Source organism: Schistocerca gregaria, chromosome 5 (genome assembly GCF_023897955.1).
Source record: "Schistocerca gregaria isolate iqSchGreg1 chromosome 5, iqSchGreg1.2, whole genome shotgun sequence".
NCBI classification, from domain to species: Eukaryota; Metazoa; Arthropoda; class Insecta; order Orthoptera; family Acrididae; genus Schistocerca; species Schistocerca gregaria.
Window position 1 is genome coordinate 254,743,134 of NC_064924.1, and position 24,116 is coordinate 254,767,249.

Sequence of the window (24,116 nt, forward strand, 5' to 3'; positions counted from 1 at the left end):
GAATTAATTTGAAATTCCTTGTCAGTAGCACTCAACTATCTGTGCGAGTGGAGAGCTAGTTGTGTTTCACAAGAACAGTGTTTTCTAAATCTGGTTTGATTGTGTATCAATAGACTGTTCTCTTTGAGGTAATTCATAATGTTCTAACACAATATATGACCAAGTGATTGTGGCACAGTGGACTTGCATTCGGGAGGAGAATGGTTCAAACCAGTATCCGTGATTGAGGTTTTCCATGATTTTCCTAAATTGCTTCAGGCAAATGCTGGGGTGGTTCCTTTGAAAGGGCATGGGAGACGTCCTCTTCTGTCCTTCCTTAATCCGATGGGACTGATGGCCTCGCTGTTCAGACCCCTCCCAGCAACCAACCAACAAACCACCTACAATATATGTTTAAAAATCCTGCTGTATAATAACGTTAATGATGTGGGCGTACCAGGGCTAAAAAATTCCTCATCCACTTTGTCTCCTTAAGAACACTGCCAACTATCCACTAAGCATACCCTGTACAGGAAGTACTGCAGCACAGTCAATCGACATTTTTTTAACTGTAAAATCTCGGAAAAGAGTGATATTTTATTGGGTATCAGGGTATGTGGAAATTCAGAACAGTGTTTTGGTGGATGCAGCAGCCATGGAGGCCTGCACAGTACATATGGTTGCTCAGTGTAAAGTTCCTCTACATGTGGTGTCCTTGCTGTTGAGGAAATATATCCTACATTGTTTGGAGGAGTAATAGATGGAAGTAACGGACAACAAATTGCGGTTGGTGAAGCCAGCCACCAGACTGTAGCTGATTCTTTAGTCGCAGAAATACAATGAAGTGTTATTAGTATGCCTTTATATTGGACCCTCTCTTGTCATTGGGTTTCTCCTCCATTGAGGAGAACCCCAAGTGTACAGTGCTTGTAGTGGATTGCTGACAGTGGGACACATTTTAGTTGTTTAAATGATGGAGCATCCAGTGTGGAATAATAATATCAAGTAGAATAGATGCTGCTCACTACATGGAGGAGGCATTGAGCAGCAGACAGACATATTTTCAGTAAGAAAGTAACTAAACTGTCAGACCATTTCCTCCTCCAAATGTAGGAAAACTTGCGCCTTCCCATCCCATGCTTAGCTACTGTCATCTCCATGTGGTAAGACCTAACTGCAGTGAGCAACTATCTCTGCTGGAGTGTGAAATTGTGGTACAGAATAGGTATGGGACTAGGTCATGCAGGGTACAGGTGGGAGAAGATGCTTTAGGGTTGCTGTGGGAGTGTGGAGGAATGTGGTGGGGACAGGATGGTGGGCAGCTAGGTACAGCATCAGAAGGCTGTGCTGGGGATCGGGGAGAATTAAAGGAGAGAAGCAGAGAGGGAAAGAGGACTACGCAGATGCTCTGGGGGATAACAGGTGTGTTTTTGTGTTTGAAGCTGGAGTGGGAGCTGGAAAGAGGATAGAGGCAGGTGATAACAAGGGCTAGCAAAGGTTACAAGAATGAAGGGTATGTTGCAGGAAGAGTTATCACCTGCACAGTTCAGAATAGCTTGTAGTGGGAAGAGTCACAGATGGGACAGATTGTGAAGCAGTCTTAGAAGGCAAGCACACTGTGCTGCACTGAACGCTTCAGTACTGGTTGGTCAAACTCTCTCTTGGCCAAGGTTTGGCAGTGGCCAGTTGTATGGACAGACAACGTGGTAGTGGTCATGTCCATGTATAATGCCACACACAGTTTGCAGCTAAGCTGGTAGACCACAAGGCAGCTTTCACAAGTGGTCCTGCCTTTGTTGAGGTAGGAGGTGCCTGTGACAGGACTAGAGTAGGTGGCAATGGGAGGATGTATGGGGCAGATCTTGCATCTAGGTCTACTACAGGGGTAAGTGTTATGGGGGCAGTAGTTTGGAAGGAGGTACGAACACAGATATTACCTAGATAGGACGGATGATGAAATAAAACTTTAGGTGAAGTGAGGAGAGTATTGGGGAGAATATTTCTCATTTTAGGGCACGACAAAAGACAGTCAAAATCCTGGTGGAGAATCTGATTCCTTTGTTGCAGTCCTGTGTGTTACTGACAAGGGGAAGGCCTCAATACATGGATGAGCAGTTCGACTTGTATTTGGCATGGCACTTGTGTAGAACCTAAAATGAAATATTCCAAGATTTTGCTCAACTTCCCTCAATCTCGTTTTTAAGAAAACCATGCCCGAAGTTCATGAAGCATAATCAATTCAAAATTGATGGGAAAATAGGTAATTGAAAATTGTACATTTTTCATCATATATGGAGGTTGCAAATGCATATTTTCCTATAAATCAAGGAAAGAAACTCTTTAGGATTGCTGCTTATTTGTATGCACATGTAAGATAACACTGTTCAACATACACACTGGCGTAGTGAATAAGGCATCTGTCTGGGAGTAGGGAACCTGTATTAGTCCTGCAATGCATTCTTCAGGTTTTTTCCATTTGTTTTTATTTTCAAATCGAAATTGGTAAGAGTAGGATGGTTAATAAGATAATGAATAAGGAATAACAACATTATCATCAAAAGGATAGTTGCTACGCTCCGTATAGCAGAGGTGCTGTCACAGATACACAACAAAGAAAACTGTCAGAAAATGAGCTTTCGGCCAACAAAGCATTCATCGGAGAAGGCTACCTCCACACACACACACACACACACACACACACACACACACACACACACACACACACACACACACACACACACACAGAGACAAAGAGAGAGTGAGAGAGTGCACCATCTCTGGCTGCTGAGGCCACACAAAGCTGCATGGTGAGTAGCAACTATCCTCTTAATAATATTGTTACATTCCATCCTGTATTTTCCATTAGGAATAATCACCAAGTAGGCAAATATGTTTCTTAAACAGCATGGATTAGTAAAGAACTTAAATTTTAATTCATTTTGCCTTACACTGCCTCCTTCACGCTTTTACATATCCTCACTTTCCTTCAAACAAGTTCATAGATGGTACTTGGTGTATAATCATTCGAAGCAAATATGTCTGCAGCATCAAGAACATGTAATGAATGAATGCATCTTTGTGCAACGACTTTGTTTCTTTCAAAGCTTTGTTGGAAAGGAGACTTGATTTAAGTTTAAGAATATTTTATTTTTGGGAATTAATTTTGATGCTTACCATGTGTATGATAACATCTGATAAATAGGACCTGAACGTTGATCATCAGTTACATTACAGATCATCGCATTTGCACAGTTGTGCTATTCCTGGTGGGTTTCCTGAAGCACATTGCTATTTTGAAACCTCCCAACAAATGAAGTACTGTATTGTGCCTCACTGCAAACAAGCATCAGGCAGTCAGCTGTCTGTGCTCACGCGTGACAAATTCACGGCAGTGTTATTCAGAATGGTTTTTGTACAAGGAGGCTTAAAATTTTAATTATTTTCTAATCCAAGTCACTCGAGAAAATGGTTACGTTATTAACACTTCCGTTCCTATTAATTTTGATATGGAAAAAATACATATGAAAAGAAACTGTAGTATGCATTGGATGCACTACCCCCCCCCCTCCCCCCTTCCCCTGCAGCCATGTTGGTCAAATAGCATTTGTCTTATGGATACATAAGCAACAATCATAAGTTTCTTTTCTTGATTTGCAGGAAAATGTAGACTTGCTGTACGCATATATGATAATGGAAAAATGCTAGTTTTAAATTATCTGTTGTTCTTGACAATTTCGAGTCATTTATATATCATGAAATTTATGGGTGATTTTCTTAATATAGGATGAATGTAAAACAAAAATATCTTAGTCTTTTGTTTCAGGTTGTATATAAGTGATGTGTCAAATATGAACTGAATCGGTTGGCCATGTCTTATACCTTCCTCTTCTGAGTCACAAGGAGTACACTCCTTTGTAGCCGGTAACTGAATATATTGGTCTGGTAAATGACTGGGGAGACAAAGTGTGGGAGATTGATGTCTGGACAAGAGGGAAGTTTAATTTTGTTCTGTGGAGCCCTCAATGGAACACGTTTGACATATTTGAGAGGAACGGTTCATCACTGCAGTTGTGACTGTGATAGGTTACTAACCTGTATTGAAGGGTCTTTTTTGTGAGGAATGGGAGACAGCTGTTGAAATGAAGCCATTGTTAGTGATTGGTAGGTCTGATGTGGTCGGAGATGCTGATGGAGCCATCCATTAGGTGGTCTACATTGAGGAAAGGTTGTAAAAAGATCAGGGTGAAGTGAACGATTGTACATGGCTGAGGGTCTCCACCAATTGTCAGACGATAACCTGTACAAATCCTGCCACAGTGACCCTATTCCAGAAATCCAGTACAACCCAGTCCCTCCTCAAATACCTGGGTCCTTCTCAGATCCTTTCCCCTGAGTCTGTCTCCCTCCTGACCCCCACCACTTTCTGCACTTCTCCTTTCTATGTGCTTCTTACAATACTTAAGCCCAACCACTTAAGATGTACCATTGTGGCTGGATGCTGTGCCTCCACGTAGAGCACCTCTGCCCTAGAGGACTAACACCTTTAGCCTATTACCTGTAACCCAGCCTTCTATATAAAAGAGATCAACCAGCTACTCCAGACTCTGAACAGTTCCTGTCACTTTACAACATGGGACATTGCTCATCACTGTTGATGCCACCTTCCTCTATACTAATGCCTTCATTTCCCATGACCTTGCTGCTGTTGAATACTACATTTCCCAGTGCCCAACTCCAAACCTATAACCTCCCCCTTACCCACCACGACTGTCTACAAGCTCATCTCAATTTACTTCTCTATTGAATGCGTCATCTACAAAGATACGTGGTACAGCCATGGGCATTCGCATGACACCATCCTACAACCACCTATTCATTGTGCATCTTGAGAAACCTTTCACCCAGTTCAGATCCATTGATGAAATTTTCGTGATCTGCACTGAGTGTGGATATCCTATCCAAATTCCGACAGAACCTTTTTCCTCATATGTTACACGTGGTTCTCCTCAGCCCAACAAGCCAGTTCCTCGATGTTGACCTCTACCTCATAGGTGACTTTCTCCAATACATCCATTCACATAAAATCTAAAAACTAGAAACAATATCACCATTAGAAAATTTCCACTCATTTCACACTATGAAGTCCCTTTCATACAGCCTAGCCACATGTGGTTGTCACATCTGCACTGACAATCTGTCCCTCCTCAGATATCCTGAGGGCCTCACAGAGGCCGACGCAAGACTGAATTTATCCTTTCCACCTTGTCAAAAACAGATCTTTCACCCACGTGTCTCCCCAGTCACCTACAATCTCCAACATTCACACTGACTAGCCACAGGGGGAGAATGCCCCTAGTGACTCAGTACCACCCAGACTGGAGCAACTGAATCACATTCTCTACCTGAGTTTTGACTGCCTGTTGTCACTCTGTGAAATGAGAAATATCTTCCCTGCTCCTCCTGCAGTGGTTTTCTGCTGCTCATCTAACATGTGCAAATGGCCTTGTTTGTTGTTATTCAATTGTGCCATGGGTCATACTGCTGTAATAGATCTAGGTGTAAGACCTGTCTCATACATCTTTCCACTACTGCCTATTTCAGTCTTAGCTGTAATTATCTCGTAGCATTCTACACGATGTGACCACTAATAAACTATCTTCCACATGATTGACCAGTGCCAAACACTTGTCCAAATAAAATTGGTGTTAATAGCTTAAGGCTGTGTGCTCCAAAATACTACCAACAAACATATCAATAATCCACTGGATCTAATACTCACCATTCTTGTCCGGATGATACATATGCTGGATGCAGTGATGTAAATGACAAGTGTGGCAACAGTTTAAATAAATTTAAGTTTGCAGATGCTTGTGTTATTTCTGTTACTTCGAAATTCATGATGCCAAAGTTGACTATAATTTACAGGCTCTGGGAATCATATGAGACACTGCCCAACTGAATTGCAGTTTACTGGCCTTTTAAAATGTAATGGATGGTACATCTGCAGATCCATGTGCATTCTGTAGTTGCTCGTAGGAACTGTCAACACCACAATTAGTATCCTTGCTTCTTAGTGCAATCTGTCTTTGTTTGCGACATTAAATATGTGTGCGTGCCAAATGTGGCTTCTGTGCCCCAAGCTACATACATTGCAGATTGTGACATTTTGTTAGTCAGTATTGGATTGGAGGTTGATAGTCTACACTTGGAAATCTCTATTCATTATTAGGGCATTAGGTGATGACATCCCCTATTAACGAGATAACTAGTGTTGATTGGCTGTAGGGGTTTTGCGCAAAAGGTACCCTCAGTAGTGTGTGAAAAGCACCATATGCACACACCTTAAATTATTTAATATGATTCATACATCTAATTCAGCCCAATCAAAAATCTTGTCTTTCCTATCTCACCTTTGCCCACCATTTTGACAGCTACCACAGCTGCTGGTGGCACCACAGTCACATGCCACACAGTACTTCCTGTTCATGAGGGCAACAGATCAGAAGTGTTCCTTCAGTGTTGCACATGCCGTTCATTCAGTTCTGTGTAAATGATGTCTGTAGACATAGTAGCTTGTACTGTGGTCTTGTTTATGATATTTGTAATTTAGTTGACTTTAATTTCTGGTATCTTATATTTTTCTACCATTATTTCTAAGCTTAATTTTCTAAGCTTCTCATTTCCTACTCCTGCACCATTGAATTGTCTTCTTTCCCGTAAATTATTCTCAAAGCACCAACTCTGAATATAAAATTAGCCTTCAAAACTTTGGGTTACACTTAACCTCTGAGGTGTCAAGCCACTTGATGTTCTCCAGATTGGACATGGGGGGAACCATGCTTGTAAGTGCTAGATCAGGGCTGGCCATGGTGTTTCAAAATTCATGCGTGCAGTGTTCAGGCTGCGAGCATGCCGAGGCCATGCCTGGCCTGTCACTCAGGTTTGCTTGGTTCTTCTCCGGAGTACAGGGAGTGCAACTCTGAGTTTGGCAGAACTGCAGTGTCAGTGCTGCTTAACTTTTGCTATTTGTTCACGGTATGAATGACGTTCACATATCCAGTGGCTGTTCGTGCAAAAAGAGGTAGTCTAGTGATCTATTGTCACAAGCCTTTAAAGTAAATGGGACTGACAGAAGAAAGGGATGAGAATTCTCAATTTGCATAAACGACAGGTACTGCTTATTTGCTATGAAATAATGTTACAGTACCATGCAGAGAGAATTTAAACGTTTAGATGACAATGGAAGAGCAAAAAGTTACAAATATCATCAGAGGGGATTCATTGTTCTATACACCAGTAAGTACTTAGTACTAAATTTGCAGACACGGAGCACTTGAAAAAATTGGTGGTGTAAATAAAAAAATCCCTAAAGTCACCCTCATTATTCCATTGTCAGTTGCAACACTTTTCAGTGGAACTGAACAAAGAGTATGGAAATTCGTATATTACTGCAAAATAAGTTAGTTAAGTCCATGCATATGCTTGGAACAAATTTTCAATTTAAAACTCACTATTTTCAAATTTATGAAGGAAAAAGAAGTACACACTTTACTCGCATTTGGGAGGACGACGGTTCAATCCCGTCTCCAGCCATCCTGATTTAGGTTTTCCGCGATTTCCCTAAATCGTTTCAGACAAATGCTGGGATGGTTCCTTTGAAAGGGCACGGCCGATTTCCTTCCCTAACTCAAGCTTACCCTTCGTCTCTAATGACCTCGGTGTTGACGGGATGTTAAAACACTAACCACCAACCAAAAAGAAGTACAGGAACATAAATTAAAACATCTGGAGCAGATTGCAGACTTCATGTTTTAAGTGGACATAACTGCCCACTGCCCACTGCCCACAGTAAAACAAACTCTGTTAATTGTCCGTATCTATGAGTATGTGGATAGTTCCCACGAGAGAAAAACTAAGTCTTCAGCACACCAAAAATAATTAATACTAAAGGTTTGGGTTTGAATTTGGAAAGTTGACTTGCTGTGAAGATTGATGGCATGAAGGTAACTGGAAACTCACTGGACTAAATTTCTAACCTGGATTGCAAATAAAACGGCACGGACTGCAGAGGGAATGCCAAGAGCCTCGGCTGGCAGCAAACTGAATGGCAGTGCTCCAGCAGGTCACAGCAAGTGGACGCGGACCGCAGAGAGAATGCCTGCTACTGCCGGTGGAGGGAGAAGGCCACAGACATAAATACTGGACCAGGTCCACTCGAGGAGCAGTCTCAGGTTGCACCTGATAAAGGCTACAAGCTAAGTTACCTAAATATCTTGCAAGAACGATGCTGATATCAGCCAAAACACCCGACAACCCAAGATGTCAGCATTTTACATTTTTAAATTTGCTCAGTAATTTTTTTAAACATTGTAAAGCAAGTTCTTGCTGCCCCTGGAAGTAACTAGATAGGCAGTGTTCAACTGAAATTCAGTGCCATGAACTGCGTTAGCTGTTTGGGTATATTTATGTGTCGTAGGCAGCAGACAGCCAAGTTAAGTAAGTGTCGCTATAGGAAGGGAGTGGGATGATGCTGCTTCAAACTGTGTAAATAGGAAATACGTATCCTGTAAAGGTAAAGTGTTTTCTTTGAGGTGCAAACGTTAAACCACTAAATATGATAAAAAACAGAGCAATGTCTCAGAAATCACTGAAGGCTGTAAGTGGATTAATAACAGAGGTGAGTACAAAGCAGTGAATGGTTATGTAAATCTGTAATGGAAACAGTGGCCATTTTTGGCATAGATATGATTTTTCACAGTGAGTGAATTACCTGAATATGTTTTTTAGATGACTACCTATCTAATTGTAATGAAAATCTTTCAGTACATCTTTCACCTCTCAGTTCACTTGTTGATGTCAACAGTGACAATTTACTTATCTCATAACACAGTGAATGATGTTAATATTTTCTTTTTTGTTTCTTTTCCAGATCAGTTGGATAGATGTTTTGTAGCTTTCAGGAACGGCTGTAAAGATGAGAAAGTTGACTATGTGTCTAGAATTCACCTGTTAGAAATAATAGAATTAAGAGCAAGAAACTGGGTGTCCAGTGACGATCTGAATAATTATTATCGTCCTAAACTGAGTGCTGTTGAAGTAAGTAGTGGTGGAACATTTAATATATCAGTGAGTGATGTTGACTTCTGAGTATATGCTTCCTTGTTTTATGTTAGCAGGAAGTGCTGCCAGTACCTGATGCAACAGGACTCTCTCTTTCTCCAACAACGTTAGCCCAAGCAGTCATTACCCCAACTACACCTCAACCGTCATTGTTGAATCCAGGGGAAGTCATAAAAGCCTCGGGGAAATTTGCTAAACCAACAAAAATACCAGGAAAGAATTATTGCAAAGATGAGGTAGTTATAAGGAACTCGGATTCGGGAAAAGGTAAAGTTTTTGTTTTTAATTTAAATTGCTCTTTCTACATTATTTGTAAGCAGCAAATACAGTCCAATAGTTCTGAGATCCATTAACTGTTATTGTGTGTTGTCACTTCCAAAGCGATTTTGAAATAGTTTCATTTGCATACATTAGACCTAGACATGAATGCAGTAAGCAGGTTAAAAGGAATGTAACTTGCAGCAGTTACACAGAAATGAAGCCGCTTGCACAGGATAGAGTAGGCTGGGGAGCTGCATCAAACCACTCAAACATCCATGATGTATATATGCACATTAAAGTTATGTCGTGAATGGGATTTTAGATTGAGTAGGGAGGCGTGCTAGGGTATTCTTTGCACATGTATGAAACTACTGTGCCAGGGTGGCATAGTGGTTAGTGCCTCTGCCTAGTGAGCACGAGACCTGGGTTGAAATCGTGGTCTGGGTTCAAATTTTCATTTGTTGCTTCAGTCTGCATATATACACAATGAAATGTGAGATTTTGTTTTTAAATGTCTGTCTTCTCATTTATGAATTTTCTAAACCTACAATTGTAACATTTATGGAATTCGAACTTCTCCTTTCTTTATTATACAGGAGTAATTAAATTCCCTTAACAGCCTTTGAGGAGGGGTTCCTTAGACCAAAACAAGAAAAAACTCTTGTAAATGTGGGTAGATCACATATCTAATGAGGAGGTATTGAATAGAATTGGGGAGAAGAGGAGTTTGTGGCACAACTTGACAAGAAGGGACCGGTAGGTAGGACATTTTCTGAGGCATCAAGGGATCACAAATTTAGCATTGGAGGGCAGCGTGGAGGGTAAAAATCGTAGAGGGAGATGAAGAGATGAATACACTAAGCAGATTCAGAAGGATGTAGGTTGCAGTAAGTACTGGGAGATGAAGCAGCTTGCACCGGATAGGGTAGTATGGAGAGCTGCATCAAACCAGTCTCAGGACTGAAGACGACGACAACAACAACAACAGCAGCAATGCATACCATAAGAGCTATGAGCTCTTTCATCTTCCATACTATGAAATACATCTGTTCCACTGCAAGATCTTCACTCTTAGAGATTGAAATGAAAAAAAGAAAGAAAGGAAATTGTCTGGTAAATATGGAGAGTAAAATGTGTACATTAAGAGCTATGAGCACTTGTTTAGTAAAAGAGATATTTCATGGTATCAAAGACGGAAAAAAGTGCTCATAGTGCTTAAGGTATGCATTTTAGAAACTGTGTATCAATGTATACTAAACTTTTTTTTTCTTTCTTGTTTTGGTGTACTCAATCTGTCCTCAAAGGCTGTACAAGGGGATTTAGTTACACCTTGTTTTTCTCCGAGAACTGCAGTTTCACTTTTCGGTATGTTAGTACTAAAATCTAAACCAGTAGTGATTTACCCCCTTTTTTGTAGAAATAATAAACAGCCAAACAGTTGCAAAACGGAAGGTTTATTAAAACCCTTTTACCAAGGTCTCGCCGCTTGTAAAAATGTCTTCTTCAGGTAGATATATTGACAGCTGGATTCATGTGGCAGAGGTACGTTAAAATATAGCCGAAGGCGTTAGATATAAAATTTCAACTTCATAATAATTAAAATGAGCACAATGCGCAGTGCACAAGCTGTATGTTGGTGAGGAAATACCAAATAAGTCATGTTGTACATGGTTTAGTCGTTGTGCAGGCGAAATTTTATATTTGACTAACACCTTTCGGCTGTATTTTAACATATGTCTGCCACAACATTTAACCCAGTTGTCAATATTTCCGAAGAAGACATCTATGAAATGTTGAAACCATAGTAAAAGGATTTTAATAAAGCTTCCATTTTGCAGCTGACTTACTGTTTATTATTTTAAAAGATGATTTTTTTCCTACATTTGCTGCTCCAGGCATGTAGAAAATTGTGAAATTAATGAAGTTTTATTGCACACACATAAAGTTAGGTATCTAAATTGGGCAATAGCAAGGCTCATACTAAATTGACAATTTCAAAATAATTTTATGTTGTTATTGTTTTTTTCTAAAATTATGTACAGATATAACACTCTCAGGTCCTCCTTGGCGCTCCGTGCTGTGTTGGTAGTTCCATGCAGCACCTGGTAGGCATTTGTGCTGTCAAACTCTCATCTGCTGCACACCAAGCAAAGAGCACCTTAAAACAAATAATAATTCAAACAAATATTTGAACATACATTAGATATCATCTACATATAAATGAGTTTTTGTCCATTTAATTATTGTTGACATTATAATAAAATTATTTGTATACACACTTCCTCATTTGTAGATAATGAGGGTACAGGAAATTTCATGTTCTCTGTTGCTCGACTTTGTGAATTTAATTCAAGCTGATTGTGTACTGTCACAACCTCTGAAATACATTTTTCACAAACTGCTTCATACACAAGTACATAAAATTTTCCAAAATTACTTATAGTCCAATTGAAATTACTTGTTAGTTGAAGTGTGCCACTTTCTGCTACAGTGTTGCCACAGTTGTTGTAGGCTACTGCTCAGTTACAGGTGGCCCATAAACATGATGGGTCATGTAACAAATGGTGTTAATGACTAGTGCAGAGCAATGTTGGAAACAGCTGCTGCAAGGTATAACTGACAGATATAGATGATGCTCTGTTGATAGTTGGTAATAAGTGATCACTGAGTGAACAGCGGCAAATAAGACATTTTGTAGCCCTGAATTTAAGGCACCCTCTGATGCCCAATAATTATTGCATAATGCAGAGTATTGTGCAGTAATACTGTCTGTTTGAGAATGGAATGACATATTGTGCAAAATTTTGAAGAAGACTGCAGAGCTTTAAAAATCATACATTGGCCAATACATAGTATAGTGTAAGGTTACTATTGTGCAATAAACGGAATTGCCTGCCGAGATGGGGAGAGAGATGCAAATTGCTTGGAATGAATTTCCTCACAGAACTGTAAAAAGTGAATGATAGAAGATTGTGTGTGATGTAGGAAGTGTAGCAAAGAATCTTGTGGTATTTTGAGAAATGGTTACTGACTGTAAAGGAAACTCCAAATATTCAGTTATTCACAATAGTAGAGGAAACTGAAGATCGTGGTGTCATGACAGCAAGCAGAAATGTTTATTTTACTTACAGCAGTTTGCAGTATTGGCAAATAAGATAAAGTCGGCTGTCCAACGAGCAGACTTTTTAAAATCTTTTAACAGTTGTCACACTGTGACATAAGATCATGTAAGCTTTCCATTAGTAATCAGTAAAAGATTGTGTTCTTTCATTTGCAAGAGTTGTTACAGTAGAGAAGTACATAGAAAACAGTTCAAATGCATGGTAAATTACAAGCTTGTTTAATTTGTTAATTTGTCTTTATTGTGGTGTACAAATCTATGCTGTAGCAAATGAGCCCCGTGGCCCACAGAAATTTTTGCAGGAAGCTCTTCAAACTTCTTTCGTCTTGTCAGCATAATTCCTGCACGTTTTGCAAAGCTAGGAACTCAGTTGCAGAACAGACAAAGCCCACCTCATCTAGCACCAATATATATTCTCTGAAGGTCGAGTAGTACTGTGCTGTTCTTGGCCTCACACTTTTGACAATGTATGGACACAATATTATTGCCCAATAAATATTGAACTAGTGATGTTCCCCATAAACTGATTCCCTAACGTAATCATGACTTTGTGATGTGCAATGCACTAATATGCGAGAAAACAACAATCAACAATTTGGTGTAGAACTAAAATCAAATTGCTTTGTTCATGGCAAGGTGGAAGAATTTCAGTTTCCGCTCTAAAAGAAAATTGATTTCTCGCCATCATTGGTTGCCTGAAACTATGCTCACACTGGCTATTAGAGGTGCCGCATTACCAGTAGACGAGCAGTCCTGGTTGTGTTTGCAGATTACAGGCAACACAAGGAAATTTAAGTTAGAGCAAATAAAAAGTTAATAAGATTTTCAAAATTATGCAGCAAAATATTGGAAAACAAATACATTTAAATCAATTATTTGAATAAAAATAATAACAGTATGTTGAATAGTTTTTTTTTAAAAAAAAAAAACTGCATTTAACAAGTTACGCCATCCACACGTAGGGTATATACACCAAGCACTGTGCAAGGGCGCTATACTATGGATGATTGTTATATCTATCACTTTGGTGACACAGTTGCAATGATTAATTCAAAAATTCAGCTTCATGCAATGTGCAAAGCTGATCTCTGTGGTTTTAATACTTGTGTAGGAGATGCAATTCAGCATCTTGGATGGAATGATCCAGTAGTGTTTGGGTCAGCTACTAAGTAATTTTGATTGGACTATAATTTATTTTTAATATAGCCTAATTATTGATTAAATATATTTCTTTAGTATTTTAATATTTTGTTGAAGACAAAGAATAAGAAATTAATACATTGAAAACATTTTTGAAGTTTAAAGACAACACACATATGATAAAAAAAAAAGATCTTATACTTTTGCGAAGTTTCCTGCTGTGCCAATTTGAATTTCCACTATTTTTCAAAATGTGACTGTTTAGGAAGCTTAGTGATAAGTGTGCTTATCTGTAAACTGCTCTCCATATCATACAAAGGGTAATTTACTGGATTTTTTTTCAGTATTAAGTGTTTGCTAGTAAACTTTCACATTATATACTTTTTAATATTTTATATGCTTGATAGTATGTGTAACATGTATTGGGTGCGTTCAGCAATAAGATTTGTTTCTCCTTTACATTGACCTGTTTTTCTTTTTCTTTTTAACAATGATTACTTTCTTAATGAAGTCACATAATTGAAAATTCAAGATCATAATTCATATAATGATTTTTTTTAATAAGAAACTCGCTATGTTTTCATATGAAGTGTAAATGTGTTTTCATGGTTGTGTGTAGTGATGGGCATCAAAGGGCGCAGAGTCCACATGATAGAAGAGCTGAGTGAAACGATCATATCATTTCAGCGAGGTAAAACATACTCGCTTTTGAGTTTAAAGTTTGCAGCACTTAACTGTCTTCATGTAGCATGGAAATTCACTTGATAATTATTTAACAAGTGTGTTGCTGGTGAACTCATTTTCAACTAACAGTACTGTGCTCTTTGCTTGTATTGTATTGCCTGTAACTACATTGCCATGATTTACTACAGATACATCCAACTATGGAGAGCAGAAATATATGAATAATGTGTTGTTTGTATGTTTCTGAAGTGCATAAATTTTTATAAAAGTTCTCCTTATTGCATAACAAATGGAAATCGTATAGATGTTCTGTGACAGTTAATTTTAAAGTCTAGTAGTCGTTACATTGTCACTGTGATGTGCTCCATTTCAGGGTAGGTGTGTAACATTTGCAGGGTTTCCATATTAAGACTTCTGTTTAGCGGTTATCCTATCAAGCTACCATGCCAGCATGTGCTCTTTCAGTGAAGTATAGGCTGAATTTTATGCATGTCCCATATTTGCTAAACAAGTGTCTGTGTTTTCTAGATGCCTTATGGCCTCTAAGACTTGCCAAGAAAAATGAGAGTGCAACATTATTTGGCAACTGACTCTGAGATTGTTTTCAAATTATGCTCGCAGTAGTATAAATAAATAAGTTCACTTCAACATATCATCAGTGAAATTAGCAAGCTGTCCAACTAAGAACAAATATAGCATTTAGTTGTAATATATCCTCCAAATATAATCTCACTTAATCATTATCTTTTTAAATTGTTAAGTAGAGGGAGTCCATTTGTAAATTGGAATACAGTTGTTATGATTAAAATAAAGAAGGGATAAAAACTAGACCTTCAGCAAAGGAAAGATATATTCACTGTACCATATATGAAAAGGCTACACACACACACACACACACACACACACACACACACATTGCATTTTAACATTCATGCTTGGAAGCAGTTAGATTATAGTGTAAATTGCTTTTAACATTGAGCTAAATGCTTCCTAACAGAGCAATGTCTTTCTGTGATTTAAAATAATAGTAATAATAATAATAATAATAATAATAATAATGGTCTGGAAGATGTTAGATGATATATTGTAATATTTAATTTAGTGCAAATGTTTGTCAGATTCTTAGAAAAATTGTCAGTGCGTCATTGATACTCTCTCTTTCAGTAGCTCAGCATGTCATAGTAGGTAATTAACACTCTCACTGCCATAGACAAGCTCATTACAGTCTGTGCTGAGGGTGCTTTTCTTATTGCTGTACTGCTCACCAAATGCTGGAGCTTGTGCTGAGAGAAGGTGTTCTGGCTGATCTACAAACTGTTAGGTGAAGAAAATTCAGTTTTTGCACATCTAGCAGGACATCTTCACTTGATAAGGAACTGAATTTATGTTTGTAATCCATAATATTTACTGTCCAGCATTCAATTAACTATAACATTGTGCAAAATTTTATGTAAAAGTGATAGTTAAAGGATCTCATTTTATTCTTGGGTTATTGGGCTTTATATTTGAAGGATGCTAGTGCGTGACGCACCCATTCACATCCTTGCCCACCAAAATTATGTGGTCATAATTCTCATTCTCATAAATGATTCAAGATATTGATATGGGGTTTTCAGCGAATGAAGTTACTCGACAGCAGCAGTGAGAGGTTGGCAGCTAAGGAAGCACTCGGGCATTCACAACATTGTAGGAAAACATAAGTCGAGTGTCTGTACCTACCCAATATATACCCATATCTGCAAAAGAGTCAATATTTGTGTCAGTTCAAGATTATAAAATTTGCTTGATATTTCAGGATTGTTGATAAGCAGATACAGTTGCACTGTATAGAGGCAAAAGTTCTCATTGATGAGAAAATAAAACAGCAAGATGCGAACTGTAACTTATTCTGTTATGGAAATTCAGCAAAGTTGACTTTGTCCTGTAAATAAGTCAACAAATGGTTGTCAAAAATGTGATAGTATGTCCATCAGTGCACAACAGAGGCCCAGAGTTTAGTGTCCACTTTTGGCACTTAGACGCTCTTGCATGTACAGCCTCTGTTAGGGGTGGCCGATCCAGGGTGTCCCAAAATAATATATACACCCTTTGGAATTGAATGTTTCATTAAAGCAGCTCGAAAACAAAAGTTTTTTGTGTGACATTGGCTTCTGTATGGAAAAGTCTGAAGTATTCTGGCAAACAGAAAAGTATGTTACATCAAGGCAATACCAGCTTCTTTCTTTCGTGCTTGCTTTGCCAATATATTGTTTCGTCTTCTCCGATCAAATCTTGGAAACCCATGTTGGATGCTGCTTTGTTATCAGTTTCCTCTATAAAAAAAAGAAAAGATAAAAACAAATAAGCATAACTAAATTGTAATTGTATTTTGTACAAACTAAAGGTGTGTGGATTATAAGCAACTGCCCTGCATTTCTTCAGTTTTCAAAATGGACCTGTAATGTTGTAGCTGCCCCATAACAAGAACTTCTTCAACCTGTTTGCAGAAAGATATTTCTCCCGCTGACCCATAATCAGGTTCTCCTTCTGGAGCTTCCAAAATCTCTTGTTTACTCAACAAATGTGACATATTTTTAGCAGAATTACAACCACCTTCAGAATCTAACAAATATGCACTCTAATCTCACAACAGCACCCATTAAAAGGGGTCTGGTGATATCCAAGTATTATGTGCTAAAAAGTTGTGAAAATAACTTCGTTTTTCCAAGCCAAACCAAGCCAAAATTGTCAGTTCAATTTGAACATGCAACAGCAGATAGTATGAAAGTGGACTACGTAATGAATGGCACATAAACTGTAGTTTTAGTTAAAGTGCATTCCGGAGAAATTTTTTCTGAAAAATTTATTTGTCCTGTTTTGCTTACTTACTTGTAGGTGGTTTTCTGTTTTACACACACAAACAAGCTGTGGCTCCTGTCTTTCCCAGTAAAAAAAATTGTAGTTTCTTTAGCTGTTAGTTGCCGTGGACAGTGTTACACTTCAAAACACATACTGGCTACTGAATAAACTGGAATCAAAGAATTACCTCATACAGAGGCTCAAAAGTACTGACTGAAAGCCACAGCCCATACATTTCTGGATTTTGGTTTTTTGTTAACTGTCAGGCATTTACAGGTTGTTGTTGTTTTTGTTTTGTTGAAGTCAATTCTAGTACTGGAGAAACTCGTGGAGATGATTTAAAAATGATTAAAGAATCAATTTTAGGCAGTGAGAATACTTTTACTGATTGTGAAACACCTTTTCACTGCAAAATAGACAAATTGATATGAAAATATTATTTTCTGTGTGACTTGCATGTTAATGTGAAGTGTGTGTCTGTAGCATGTCTTTGGCATTTAAATCTGATGCTGTTATTTGTATAAGAAAACGTGTAGAATTTTTGTCATAAGGTCATAATCTCACTGCCAACCCACTTAATTCTTAGTATTTTGCTCTCTGACATCAATTCTTAAATCAGGTTGCAGGTGACTTTCCTTAACATTAAAAATATTTTATAGTGTAAGTGACTGCTTCTACTCCCATATACTGATCTCTAATTTTAGCCAGCATATAGGCCCTTGCAGAAATACTGATTTCGTACCCACAAATCCAATAGCTGTGAGAAAAATTGACTTAGGACATAAAGAACTGCATGTGTGATCACTAAATTTATATTGTTTTGTTTTGGTGTTGAATGACAAATTGTAGCTCTTACTATGTGTACTTGTAATGTAAGAGGTGAATCAGATAGTTAGTTACACTTCCAAGTTAGGAACTTAATAAACCACATTCACATAGGCAACATGCTATGGCTACATACAATGTAAGTTCTCTTTTCCACCTAGTCAGTCGTCAAGAGACAGTAAACATTTCTCGGAACGGGTAACCAGATTTTTGAATCCTGCCAGCGCTGTGTAACCACCTGAATACAGCTGCTTTCACCTCCTCATTTCGGAATCCTAGTCTACTGACATCCCCTTTCATCTTGCCCAGCGCATGATAATTACATGGCACTAGGTCTGTTCTGTATGGAGGATATTGCCGTACCTCCTACTTTAAAAGCTGCAGCAGTTCTGACGTTTGGTCGACTGAGTGTGATGTTGCATTGTTGTGCACCAAAATCACACTTGCACCCAATTTTTCCCACTGCTTTTCTTTAATTGCTTTATGCGTCCGTTGCAACGTTTGACAATATGAAGCAGAGTTGAGTGTTGTGCCTTTGCAGCATAAATTCCATTTGCACCACACCATTTGCATGTCGAAGTACACAGTGGCCTTCACCTTTCCTGCTGAATGTTGGATTTTGGCCTTCTTTTTTTGTGGTGATGTATTGTGCTCTCATCGCATTAACATTCTGTTTGTTTCGGAGATGAAATGGTAGACCCACATTTCATCCCCTGTGATGAATAATCACAGAACACACCATTACGAAAATTCCAGTGATTATTGGAAACATTGTCGCTTTTGAGCAGCCATGGGCTCCATCTGGCTCACGGTTTGATATCAAAGGTGTTGGTGAACAATGGACAACACAATACCATAGGAAATATTCAGCATGCTGGCAATTTCCTGCAGTGTTACGCACTGATCCTTTCTAATGATCACATCCACACGATCAACATTAGCAATGTACTGGAAGTTGCAGACGTGCCATCGTGATATTTGACAAATTTCTTACTCCATTCACAGTACATGGGTGAGAGATTGCATGCTGACCATGTACAGCAGTATCACAGTGAATGTACAGTGAATGTCTGTGCAATTCAGCCATTTAACCCATAGAAATCTGATCATTATTCACTCCAGTTTAGAGTGAACATCCAGTTGATACACCATTGAGCCTAACCCACCCTGCATGCAGAACGTGATGGGATTGTCCTATTGGACGTGTCAGCAGTTATTGTCACATGCTACACATTGGCCACGGTCACAACACACAGCATGCTATCGCGACGGGCTAGTGTAACTTACTTTCGGATTCGCCCTCATATGTAACTAAATTTACTGCAATGTTTTAAGATCTTCATTAATTACTTTCCAATTTGAGTTTTGTAAGGCCATTTGTGTTGTGTGACACAGTTATGATGATAGATTGAAACTAGTGCATTCTCGTGTAGATTCCCTGCAAAAAAATTAAGTTAAGTTTGTAAAGGCTATATAATAAATATATTTAATACAGTAATTAGCAAGTGCAAAACATGAAAATTTTGAATGAATATTTACACTACATCCTCCTGACACAGATAACCTGCAATAATACTGTCAGTACGAAATTGACTAATTGATATGACCTCTGAGTGGTCTGTATATTAACATACTACTTTTATCGGTTTCAGTTAATCCTGGTGCAAAGGAGAGGCTGGTGCAGATAACTGGTCCCAATGAAGAAAAAATAAAGTTAGTGAACTCTTTCAGTTCATGTTAAAATAGTTACTGATAATTATAGTTCAAATAATAATTTAAGAGAAGTGAAATTCATACTGAACAACAAAAGAAAAGTGATGTTACATGATTGCTTGTACACCTGTGAACATTTTGGGAGATGGAAGGTGATCTTCATTGGGGTTATTTTGATGGCTGATGCTTGGCCATTATAAGTTGGATATATATATGATTCCAAGACTCTTTGCTTAAATATGTCTGCTTGTGTCTGTGTATGTGCGGATGGATATGTGTGTGTGTGTGTGTGTGTGTGTGTGTGTGTGTGTGTGTGTGTGTGTGTGTGTGTGCGTGTGTGTGTGTGCGTGCGAGTGTACACCTGTTCTTTTTTTTTCCCCCCCTAAGGGAAGTCTTTCCGCTCCCGGGATTGGAATGACTCCTTACCCTCTCCCTTAAAACCCACATCCTTTCGTCTTTCCCTCTCCTTCCTGAAGAAGCAACCATCGGTTGCGAAAGCTAGCAATTCTGTGTGTGTGTTTGTGTGTTTTGTTCATGTGCCTGTCTGCCGGCGCTTTCCCGCTTGGTAAGTCTTGGAATCTTTGTTTTGTGGCTAAACATGCCTTGATGCACGGCCAGCACATCTTGGCACAGTGTTACACCGTCAGAGTTATCTGGATACTTCCCACCAACACCAACCTATCCGAACTCCGGAGATGGGAACTCGCCCTTCAGTATATCCTCTCTTCTCGATATCCGCCAGGCCTCAACCTCTGCTAATTTCAAGTTGCCGCCACTCATACCTCACATGTCTTTCAACAACTTCTTTGCCTCTGTACTTCCGCCTCGACTGACATCTCTGCCCTTACTCTTTGCCTTAAATATGTCTGCTTGTGTCTGTGTATGTGCGGATGGATATGTGTGTGTGTGTGTGTGTGTGTGTGTGTGTGTGTGTGTGTGTGTGTGTGTGTGCGCGCGCGCGCGCGCGTACACCTGTCCCTCTTTCTTTCTTTTTTTTTTTTTTTCTTTCTTTTTTTTTTTCCCCCCCTAAGGAAGTCTTTCCGCTCCCGGGATTGGAATGACTCCTTACCCTCTCCCTTAAAACCCACACCCTTTCATTTTTCCCTCTCCTTCCTTCCTTCCTGACGAAGCAACTGCCAGTTGCGAAAGCTTGTAATTCTGTGTGTGTGTTTGTGTGTTTTGTTCATGTGCCTGTCTGCCGGCGCTTTCCCGCTTGGTAAGTCTTGGAATCTTTATTTTTAATATATATATATATATATATATATATATATATATATATATATAATGGAAAGAAACTTCCAGATGGGAAAAATATATTAAAAACAAAGATTCCAAGACTTACCAAGCGGGAAAGCGCCGGCAGACAGGCACATGAACAAAACACACAAACACACACACAGAATTACTAGCTTTCGCAACCGATGGTTGCTTCTTCAGGAAGGAGAGGGAAAGACGAAAGGATGTGGGTTTTAAGGGAGAGGGTAAGGAGTCATTCCAATCCCGGGAGCGGAAAGACTTCCCTTAGGGGAAAAAAAGGACAGGTGTACACTCGCGCGCGCACACACACACACATATATCCATCCGCACGTACACAGACACAAGCAGACATATTTAAAGGCAAAGAGTAAGGGCAGAGATGTCAGTCGAGGCGGAAGTACAGAGGCAAAGAAGTTGTTGAAAGACAGGTGAGGTATGAGCGGCGGCAACTTGAAATTAGCGGAGGTTGAGGCCTGGCGGATATCGAGAAGAGAGGATATACTGAAGGGCGAGTTCCCATCTCCGGAGTTCGGATAGGTTGGTGTTGGTGGGAAGTATCCAGATAACTCGGACGGTGTAACACTGTGCCAAGATGTGCTGGCCGTGCATCAAGGCATGTTTAGCCACAGGGTGATCCTCATTACCAACAAACACTGTGTGCCTGTGTCCATTCATGCGAATGGACAGTTTGTTGCTGGTCATTCCGACATAGAAAGCGTCACAGTGCAGGCAGACCAGTTGGTAAATCATGTGGGTGCTTTCACATGTGGCTCTCCCTTTGATCGTGTACACCTTCCGGGTTACAGGACTGGAGTAGGTGGTGGTGGGAGGGTGCATAGGACAGGTTTTACACCGGGGGCGGTTGCAAGGGTAGGAGCCAGAGGGTAGGGAAGGTGGTTTGGGGATTTCATAGGGATGAACCAAGAGGTTGCGAAGGTTAGGTGGACGGCGGAAAGACACTCTTGGTGGAGTGGGGAGGATTTCATGAAGGATGGGTCTCATTTCGGGGCAGGATTTTAGGAAGTCGTATCCCTGCTGGAGAGCCACATTCAAGGTCTGATCCAGTCCCGGGAAGTATTCTGTCACAAGTGGGGCACTTTTGGGGTTCTTCTGTGAGAGTTTCTGGGTTTGAGGGGATGAGGAAGTGGCTCTGGTTATCTGCTTCTGTACCAGGTTGGGAGGGTAGTTGCGGGATGCGAAAGCTGTTTTCAGGTTGTTGGTGTAATGGTCGAGGGATTCAGGACTGGAGCAGATTCGTTTGCCACGAAGGCCTAGGCTGTAGGGAAGGGACCGTTTGATATGGAATGGGTGGCAGCTGTCATAATGGAGGTACTGTTGCTTGTTGGTGGGTTTGATGTGGACGGATGTGTGCAGCTGGCCATTGGACACATGGAGGTCAACGTCTAGGAAAGTGGTATGGGATTTGGTGTAGGACCAGGTGAATCTGATGGAACCAAAGGAGTTGAGGTTGGAGAGGAAATTCTGGAGTTGTTCTTCACTGTGAGTCCAGATCATGAAGATGTCATCAATAAATCTGTACCAAACTTTGGGTTGGCAGGCTTGGGTAACCAAGAAGGCTCCCTCTAAGCGACCCATAAATAGGTTGGCATACGAGGGGGCCATCCTGGTACCCATGGCTGTTCCCTTTAATTGTTGGTATGTCTGGCCTTCAAAAGTGAAGAAGTTGTGGGTCAGGATGAAGCTGGCTAAGGTGACGAGGAAAGAGGTTTTAGGTAGGGTGGCAGGTGATCGGCGTGAAAGGAAGTGCTCCATTGCAGCGAGGCACTGGACGTGTGGGATATTTGTGTATAGGAAAGTGGCATCAATGGTTACAAGGATGGTTTCCGGGGGTAACAGGCTGGGTAAGGATTCCAGGCGTTCGAGAAAGTGGTTGGTGTCTTTGATGTAGGATGGAAGACTGCATGTAATGGGTTGAAGGTGTTGATCTACGTAGGCAGAGATACGTTCTGTGGGGGCTTGGTAACCAGCTACAATGGGGCGGCCAGGATGTTTGGGTTTGTGAATTTTAGGAAGTAGGTAGAAGGTAGGGGTGCGAGGTGTCGGTGGGGTGAGGAGTTTGATGGAGTCAGGTGAAAGGTTTTGTAGGGGGCCTAAGGTTCTGAGGATTCCTTGAAGCTCCGCCTGGACATCAGGAATCGGATTACCTCGGCAAACTTTGTATGTAGAGTTGTCTGAAAGCTGACGCAGTCCCTCAGCCACATACTCCCGACGATCAAGTACCACGGTCGTGGAACCCTTGTCAGCCGGAAGAATGATGATGGATCGGTCAGCTTTCAGATCACGGATAGCCTGGGATTCGGCTGTGGTGATGTTGGGAGTAGGATTAAGGTTTTTCAAGAAAAATTGAGAGGCAAGGCTGGAAGTGAGAAATTCCTGGAAGGTTCTGAGAGGGTGATTTTGAGGAAGAGGAGGTGGGTCCCGCTGTGATGGAGGACGGAACTGTTGCAGGCAGGGTTCAATTTGGATAGTGTCTTGGGGAGTTGGATCATTAGGAGTGGGATCAGGATTGTTTTTCTTTGTGGCAAAGTGATATTTCCAGCAGAGACTACGAGTGGAGGACAGTAAATCCTTGACAAGGGCAGTTTGGTTGAACCTGGGAGTGGGGCTGAAGGTGAGGCCTTTGGATAGGACAGAGGTTTCGGATTGGGAGAGGGGTTTGGAGGAAAGGTTAACTACTGAATTGGGGTGTTGTGGTTCCAGATTGTGTTGACTAGAATGCGTACGTAGATCAACACCTTCAACCCATTACATGCAGTCTCCCATCCTTCATCAAAGACACCAACCACTTTCTCGAACGCCTGGAATCCGTACCCAGTCTGTTACTCCCGGAAACCATCCTTGTAACCATTGATGCCACTTCCCTATACACGAATATCTCGCACGTCCAGGGCCTCACTGCAATGGAGCACTTCCTTTCACGCCGATCACCTGCCACCCTACCTAAAACCTCTTTCCTCGTCACCTTAGCCAGCTTCATCCTGACCCACAACTTCTTCACTTTTGAAGGCCAGACATACCAACAATTAAAGGGAACAGCCATGGGTACCAGGATGGCCCCCTCGTATGCCAACCTATTTATGGGTCGCTTAGAGGGAGCCTTCTTGGTTACCCAAGCCTGCCAACCCAAAGTTTGGTACAGATTTATTGATGACATCTT

General features: G+C 40.3%; 1 protein-coding gene across 20 annotated transcripts in view; it reads left to right on the top strand.

Annotated features, from left to right (window-relative positions):
- Window positions 1-24,116, top strand: part of LOC126272184 (eukaryotic translation initiation factor 4E-binding protein Mextli) — a 121,207-nt gene that overhangs the window by 35,683 nt on the left and 61,408 nt on the right. For 7 of the 20 annotated variants that reach the window (XM_049974855.1, XM_049974842.1, XM_049974838.1 and 4 more), the window contains 4 exons: window positions 8,909-9,075; window positions 9,153-9,366; window positions 14,241-14,312; window positions 19,621-19,681. In XM_049974855.1, coding sequence (XP_049830812.1) covers window positions 8,909-9,075; window positions 9,153-9,366; window positions 14,241-14,312; window positions 19,621-19,681 — 514 coding nt within the window. The remainder of the gene's footprint in view (window positions 1-8,908; window positions 9,076-9,152; window positions 9,367-14,240; window positions 14,313-19,620; window positions 19,682-24,116) is intronic. The other 13 variants (XM_049974858.1, XM_049974856.1, XM_049974847.1 and 10 more) reach the window with 3 other exon arrangements.